This window comes from Teleopsis dalmanni, chromosome X (genome assembly GCF_002237135.1).
Source record: "Teleopsis dalmanni isolate 2A chromosome X, ASM223713v2, whole genome shotgun sequence".
Lineage (NCBI taxonomy): Eukaryota > Metazoa > Arthropoda > Insecta > Diptera > Diopsidae > Teleopsis > Teleopsis dalmanni.
Genome location: NC_051848.1, coordinates 96,465,849 through 96,475,077, shown reverse-complemented (window position 1 = coordinate 96,475,077; position 9,229 = coordinate 96,465,849). Strand labels below are relative to the sequence as shown.

Below are 9,229 nucleotides of genomic sequence, written 5' to 3'. Positions count from 1 at the left end.
TTAGAACTACTTTTCACCTTACAGTCACATCATTAACACGCTCATGGAGATTATATTTAAATGAAAATTCTGAAATATCCCGCTTGACAGCTTTGAGACGACAATACTCAAATTCTCCGAAATTTTTATCCATATTTAAGCATTCCACTTTCGTCATTTTGAATAAAGAAAACGACTTGAATAAATAAAGATAATATATAATTTACTAATATATATCTAAAATATATAAATTGCCAATTACCTTTGATATGAAAATCAGTAGTATGAAAAGAATTCTTATTATGTTCATGGTATTATTTACAATATTACATAAAGATGAAATGTTACTTTTAGACTAAATTTAAATGATCTCCACAATTTTATTATAAAAATATTTTTTTTAATTATTTACAATGTTCTATTTCTAAAGATATAAAATTTTGAATGTGTATCATGTATTAATCATGTAATGCATTGAGCATAAAATTGTTATGATTTTAATCTTTTAAAATTTTAACAATCAAAGATTGATTAAATAAATTACTTTGTTATTATAAAAATGAAATAAAAAATAAATAAATAAATATGTAATTAGAAATTCGGATAGTTCTACTTCTCTACCTGGAGCAGAGCGTTAGTATTTAGAAATATGTAATGTAAAATTGTTTAGCAACTGAACTTTTGATGTTAAACAATTATTTTTTATTTATATATCATGATTAATAAAATTAATCTATTAAAAACTAAATATAAAGTGGAAAATAATTTCTAATGCAAAATAAAATTACTGAATTTATTACTTTTCGTATACCCGTATAATATACATATCACAATATCATAATTTATGAGGAAAAAATTTTCTTAAATAACATAAAGAGGTTTTTTTTCGAACAGTAGTGAACTACAACAACAAAAATTATTTTAAATTATTTTAATTAATTGAATTTTTTGGCTTACCATACAGCTGTTTCGAGTATTGTCACATACCCATCATTCGAGGTCTTGGAAATAATTCCTGTATTGAATTATTAGTAAATAATTTTTTTTTGAGACTGCAAGTACCAGAAATCGAAATCGTGCCCTCCCAAATTTGAAACTCAGAGTCAGTGCTCCTTAACCTACTGACCCTTAAAGCCGTACTTAACTTTTATATTCGCACATTTTTCTGGAGTTCTGTTACTTTGCTAAAAACAGCTAATTTTATATTAGAACGTGTTTATATTAGAACGAAATCTTTAACTATCTGTAAAATAATTGAACTAATTGATCATATTTTTATTTTTAATTGTTAAATTTCAATGACTTATATATTATTTCTTATGTATAGAACCTAATCTAGGCAAGTGATAGTGAAAAAACATAATAAATTTAAAAAATATAATTAAAATCTAAAACTCGCTTAAAAAAGTCTATAATAAATAATATAAAAATAATTAAATATATATAATATATTTTTATAGATTCAATATGTCAATTTCCTGATTAGAACTTTTAGGATGACATCTATGCCAACAAACACTGACACATTGTTAGTAAAATTTCAGATATTTATAGGTAGATATTTATATATTCATAGATATTTTTATATTTATAGATATTTAAATATTTATATATATTTATATTGTATATTCACATAAAAATTATTTCAATTGCAGTGAATATTAAAGATATCTTATACGGGGTATTTTTCAATAAAAATTAATAAAATCCCTAAAGCGATTAAACGTATATATATGTTTTAGTAAAAAAATCTATAGATATCTATAGATAGTTCACATCAAAAGGCGACCTAAAGCCTGGCAAAATGTAAACACATATTTCTATTATACTAATCATCATCATCAATCGTGACTATATAGTCCATGTAGTCTTCAATTCTTCTCTGTTTTTTCCTTTTGTTTTCTAATTTCTTATGTTCGTTTCTTCTAAGTCCTGCTACACACTGTCTTTCCATCGTCGCCCATTTCTTCTGCTGGTTCCTACTTCGTTCTCATAAATCTTAAGCGATACTCTCATATCCGGCATTCTTATCACATGTCCAATCCATCTTAATCGCTGCTTCTCAATAAATTAGTTGATTGTATCATTTTCAGCTAGCCGTTCTAGCTCGTGGTTGTATCTTAAGCGATACATTCCACTATCATCCCATTTTCTTCACGGAAATCTATCTTGCTTGCTTCAGTTTCAGTTAATCTCCATGACTCGCAGTCATATGTTACTACTGGACGAATCAATGTGTTGTACATTTTTAGTTTTATTTTCTGTGAAATATTATTACTTGTAATTAGTTGTTTTAATTCATAATAGGCTTTATTTCCAGCCTATTATTACGAATGTAGTCAGTGATAGATTGTGTCAGGTATTAATAGCTACTGACCTATTATACTAATAATAGTTTTAAATACCAACATTTACAAGCAATGACGCCACTATCAATATATAATATCAGACACATTTTTCAATCAGTATGAAAATTTTTAATAGATTTTTTTTAGTCAAGTCATTATGATTTTGATCAATTGAAACCATTTTTAAATATGTTTAAAATTTATCGAACATCACCGATTTTATGCTTCGAAGAGAACAAAAAATAATGAATGAACAATTTGGCGGTATTTTATTTATGTTTGGTAATTTATTTTTCTATAAACAATTATTTAAATTTTTCATTTAATGTTTATTGACTAATATTACGTGCATATCACTGGTATCAACCGACTTTCGAATACCCTAAATCTTTTAATGTAATATTTCTTTCTAGAGTTCATTAAAATTAACTAATCAACGAAAGTGTATATTTGTGTAAAGTGTTGTATTTTTAAATATAAATTTAAATATATATACTAAAGCTTTTATTTATGCAATACCGATACTGAAATCAATATATATTTAAAATAAATCTTTTCCTAAAAACAAATTGTAAATAAGTAAATTAACAATATACAACAAACTACTTTGCAGAATATTGTGCAATTTTTATTTTTATTTTTAATTTTTTTTATTCTATTCTTTTTTTTTTTTTGAAATATATACTTTTACTTAAAAATATTAGTCTGCTTAAGAGCTTGCAATGTTTGTTTATTTTTGCGAACGCCAATAAAATAACGCCAAACGTTATTCGTTCAGAAGAAGAAGAAGAAGAAGAAGAAGAAGTGAACTTGCGTTACGTATACGACATGTAGTACACGCTTCTCCGATATGGCATAAATATGTTTGCTTGTCTACGGCACAGTTAATCAAGGAGAAACTTATTGAAAACAATTAATTGTGCATAAACAAATGCTACCATGAGTAAAGGTTAAAAGTCTTTAATTTTCTTGCTTAATTTTTGTTAATGTTTAATTTGTTTTTGTTTTGCACTCAGGCAAATGTGTTAAAATATTTTATGTTCTTAATTAGTTAGAAAAACAACAACTAAATAAGCTTGAGTATGTATTTAGTTAAGTGCAAAATGTTTGTTTAAAATGTAAAAAGATAGGAATTCAGACGAGTACTGCTGTTCTCTATTCACGGCCCCCACCAGGATTCCATAAATTCCATAAATAAATTATTATGCTTTAAATTACATTAAAAATGCTGAATAATTGAGCGAAAATGTAAAATTTTCTAAACTCTATAAATGTTTGCTTAATTATTTTCTTGTGTACTTAAATTTTTCAATATAATTTCAGTTCATTTTAAATGATTCAATTTAGAAATTGAAAAGTGAAAATAACTTTTCTTTATTAAATTTTGTTAATACAGCCAAACTTTCATAATTCAGACTTTTATAACGCGAACTAAAAAGAGTGCAAAAGGATTTTAGAGAACAAATTACATAGAAATCTGATTCCATAACTCGAACTTCTCTATAACTCGAATAAAAATATTGTCACGTGCCAATAGGAATATGGAAAAATGCATTCTATAAGTCGGGTCTTTGTTTTAGAAATGAATCGATATTTTTGTTAAGGGAAGTCCCTTTTTCCAAACCAAATTATATGCAAATTACACACAATTCTGCTTCCATAACTCGAACTTCTCTATAACCCGAATTTCTCTATAACTGGAATAAAAATATTGTAACGTGTCAGTTGGAATAATGAAAAGTGCATTCTATAAGCCGGGTCTTTGTTTCTGATATGAATCCATTTTGTTGTTAGGGGAAGTCCCTTTTTCCAAACCAAATTATATGCAAATTACATACAATTCTGCTTCCATAATTCGAACTTCTAACATATGACTCGAATTTCTCTATAACTCGAATAAAAATATTGTCACGTGCCAATAGGAATATGGAAAAATGCATTCTATAAGTCGGGTCTTTGTTTTAGATATGAATCTATATTTTTGTTAAGGGAAGTCCCTTTTTCCAAACCAAATGTTTAATTTTTTTCTTTCTTATGTTGCTTCTTTGTGCAAAGGCTAGTTGCTAGCATTTAGGTTAAGGCATAGAATTGGCATTTCTTCCTTCGCATATAACCTATAAATTGCAACCGCTTGATTAGGGAGTAATTCAAAATTTAAAGTGTAACTAGCAGAATCGTAATAGAAGCACTAAAACTTATAGAAGCAAACAAAAAACTGGATATTATACTTATGGATTGCATAAATCATGTAAGAAAAACCTTATATATCATTGATATAAGTAGTCAAACGATAAGCGCACTGCTTTAAAAAAGCTGGATTTAGTCAATTTTCTACATGGTATGAACAGGACGGCATACCTTTAGTTTTTTTGAATAAATAATAAATATTTAAGTAAATAAATAAGTAAATAAAATAACTTTCAATGCTACTCTTAACTATCATATTGAGCTTGACAATTAAATTTGTACATCAAGCTTTCGTACAGGTGACGTTATTATTGAACATTATAGCTCTAAATTACTGGATCCGATTCTAAGCGGTACGGAAAGTGATGATGAGAGTTTAGTGGATGAAATTGTTCATCAGCCTTTCAAGAATGAAATAGAAAATTCATTCATTTTTATTTGCAAATGAATGGCACTACAACTGATGATCACTATAGGGATCACTATAGGAAAAAAATTTTAATCTAAAACCCTAATTTCTGAATGTTTCTCTTCACTAACTTCTGTGCTCCATTTGACTTCAAATAAATAAATAAATATCTTAAAATGTAATTGTAGTTTCTTTCTAAAACAAAAAAAAAAAAATTAAAAAATTCTTTAACTCGAAGTGTCCATAAGTCGAACCTTTTCTTTGCAAACTGGTACTTCTAGTTATGAAAGTTCGACTGTATATAATTCTATCCCTTAAATACATACACAAAGGCTTATTTAAGGGAAGTTCTTTAATAAATAATTCGAATATTATATTTAGTATAAAATAGTCCAAAATATTTTAGTGATGACTTGAAATCCGAAATACCATTAATATATATTTTATTAAAATTGATTCCACGCCATTATATTCACTTTTTATCATGTTTCTTATACTATGTTCAGACAACCAAATTTCCTTCATTTCGAAAAAATGAAATTAAGTTAATTTCGAATATGTTCATACTGCCCTAAATTAAGGAAATCATATGTTTTTTGTTTACAAATCGAATGTTAAGAATTACATGCTCCAAACACCATTCGTATCTGGGAAATTTCAAAAGTTGATTATTATAACTATAAAGGATGGCATTCAGTGGTTTTATAAGCTTTAGTGGACTTCAGGTTTGTGAATTATTATTTTTCACTCTATTTTAAATAAATTGCAGTTATAGTTTTTTCTCTATATTCAAATTTAAAAGTTTGCACTAGAAGGAATATGGAAAAGTGCATTCTATAAGTCGGGTCTTTCTTTTTAATATGAATCCATTTCACTACTTTCAAAATATTTTTCCGATTATATCAAAGTCAACTGTGACTGACATTTATTTAACAAAAAATGTCACTTTTTCGTTATCTCAACTTTATCTTTTGCTTAAAATTTATCTTACTCATAGTTGCATTTGAAATGTCCCTTAATTTCAGCCTTCGTTTCAACGAAATTAAGGGAATTTTCCTTAATTTCGTTCTAACCTTAAAACTGAGTTTTGTATGAAAAAAAACAACTTAATTTCGTTACAATGAAGATCAAATTAAGATTTTTGTGAAATTAAGGTGTGTCTGAACATAATATTATGCAGTAATTTAAAAACAAATTTATTTTTCCAATATATAAATCAAGTAGAAAGAACTTGAATACAAAAGAACAACTTAAATTCCAAGAATGAATGAGTTGCAATTAAATTAATGATATCTAGATAATACTAATAATTTGTGTAACCAATGTATTGCTTTGTATAACCAATGTAAAGGAAACAAATCTATGCCAATGTGTTTAAAAAAATTATTAAAAGAAGTTAGAACACATATGCTTTTCCATATAAACTATATAGGAAACATATTTTGAAACCATTCAATAATCCAACAAAGTCAGTGGAGAGTACATTTTGTACTTTTGTACATTTTGTGAGATTCCGAAGACTTTATGCTATTAATAAAGTAAGGTATATATTATGTTCGTGTACGCGACATAATATTGTATTACCGATTACCAAAAACACAGTGAAATAATGCTTGATTATAGCATAGAAATGTTCTTTTGTATCACTATAAATTATTTATATTAATCTCAAATATTATAAAAGCTAATTTTTATTATTAACCTAAATATCTGTTACAGTTTAATATTTTATAATTTTAATAAATTGCAAAGTTGCTGTCAGATTGTGCTTTATGTGGCTTCTACTTAATCTCCTTAGCATATGTTATAGGTAAACTCCAAAGTTGTTTGCCAAACCAATATAAGATCGAGAATAACAGTTGAATTTGTGATCTTAAGCTATTTAACAAAGTTTTTTATTAGAGATGTCATTTTCAAAATGACATCTATAATTTATTAAATTTTTACAATCAAATTAAGTAGAATGAAATGATTTTTAATAAATGATTTTAATGTATGAATTATAAAGAGTCCAAATACATTCCAGGTTCAAGCAATAACAACAACAAATTTGAATTATGTTATTATTTATTTTTTTTAATTTAATTAAAAAATTTAATGGTAAATAATTTTTGTGAATGCTAGTACCAGGAATCGAACTCGTTCTCTGCCAAATTTGTAGCTCAGAGTCAGCGCTCCTCAAGCAACTGACTCAAAGCCCTACTTGCCTTTTATGTTCGCACATTTTTCTGGAATTTTGTTAATTTGCTGTAAAAGTTTATTAACAAATTCATTTGCAGTGTAAAATATTAGAAAGAAATAGTAAACCAGCTGTAAAATAATTGAATTATTAATCATATTTTTATTTTTAATTTTCAAATTTCAGTACTATTCTGTTTGTGGAGGCATTATTTGTTGCATGATTTATAAATTATTTTTTAGTTATAGAACTTAATCTATTAACGTAATAATTAATTAATTAAATCAATTAATTAAAATAATATAAAATGAATTTTTGTTCTTTTAGTTCACTACTATTCGAAAAACCTCTTTATGAAACATTAATTAATTAATTTAAATATAATAAAAAATTTAATTAAAAAATTTATTTATTTTTCTAATTTTTATTCACAAATTTTTTAAATGAATAAAATTCTAAAAATTTTCATATTTTTGGTTTAAATTTCATTAGATCCTATGTTTTAATCAGTTCATTTTTAAGTAATCATCTTGTTATAATTAAAATATTTATTAACAGAATAAATGACTTAATAAAAAAAAATCCAATTTGGCGCAAGTATGAGATTATTAATAAAATTTTATTTTAGTGAGTCCGCACTATATTGTATATAAAATAAACTAATTTTAAATATTAAATTATAAGAGAGCAATATTTTAATTTTTTTCTTTTTGACAGATTGCGAAAACCACATCTTAAGCATAATACTGGGTCGGTCGACTTAAGGCACCTCATAAAAAAGTATATAAAAAAGTAGTAGGCGAATATAGCTGTGTATTTATATTCTTAAATTAAAAAAGTAATCAAAGAAATCATAATAAAATCAAACAAAATTTGAAAAAAAAATAAAGAAACGACCGCCCGCCAACACTACCGCCAGCATGAATCAATGTGCTAATGTACGCTGTGCCTCAGGCGGCGGCACCATCAATTCCTGTCAAATGTCACATTGAATTTGTCGGCAGCCGGTGCACTGAATCAGCTCCAGAACACAAAAAAGCCACAACTTAACTCAGTCAACAGCTGCCATTTGTAGGTTAATAATTAATTTTTTTTTTGTTCTTAGTCTTATTTCATCGCTCCATCGCTCCATTGCTCATTTAGAAGAAATAAAAGAATCATAAAAACTACTAAGCGAGGCAAAATATAACCAAATAGAAAAACAATTACACTTATGAGCAAATCAAATAATATTGAAGAAAAAACAAACTAAAATTAAAAATAATATTTAAAAATTCACTGCATATGTCGGTCGACACACTGCGTCCTCTCCGACGAATTTATTTATTTTTATTTTTACTTGATGACGTCTCCGTTTGTTCATAGTCGAATTAAGTGCCATAAAATCGAACGTAATAATTCTGAACACAACAAGAACAACACAGAAACCAATAAAAATGGAAAGTACACAGAGAAGGTGGCATATGTAAATTTTATTGTGGCTCTGCCAACTGCCAACTGCCGGCCGCCTTCTGGCCTGGCCGTCTTTTGGCCGCCTTAATGAAGACAATTATTGCTGTTTGGTAATTGAAAACAAAATATATTCAAAAATATTAACCCCATACCCATGCCCCGCACAATAATTATTGACTACAAAATATTAAGTTTCTCCACTGAATTTAGTTGTGCACTTTCCGATTAGTTAAAGTGCCACAGAGCAGAGCAAATCCGGAAAAAATAGAAAGAATTATTTTACTAAATTGAAAATTGACTAAATTAAATTGAAATAAATGAAAATAAATTATAAAATAAACTATTTTTCCTACAAAATTATGAAACACAATGGCATATGTAAAAGCTTTGTATGTTGTGTGGAGTGTACAAGTAAATTTGCTTCAATTACCCAAAATTTAATATTTCACTTTAAGTGCTTTCAAACAAAATTTGATTTTAAGTATGACGCAAATTAACGTAAAAAAATATTTAAAAAAAAATATTATAATTAGAAAATGTGCACATTGTTTTGTATATAAAATTATCTAAAACCAGACAGGCAAAAACACACAATCACACATACAAGTGATGCTACCTTAGCTATAACATTTTCCATACCTACATTGGTACATGGCAGAGCAATGAAATTTGTTC

General features: G+C 26.5%; 1 protein-coding gene across 1 annotated transcript in view; it reads right to left on the bottom strand.

The window, feature by feature from the left end:
• Positions 1-5,012: 5,012 nt before the first annotated feature.
• LOC119688737 (general transcriptional corepressor trfA-like) overlaps positions 5,013-9,229 on the bottom strand; it is an 11,521-nt gene continuing 7,304 nt past the window's right edge. The window contains exon 7 of the mRNA XM_038103406.1: positions 5,013-5,071. Within this exon, the coding sequence (XP_037959334.1) occupies positions 5,013-5,071 (59 nt within the window). The remainder of the gene's footprint in view (positions 5,072-9,229) is intronic.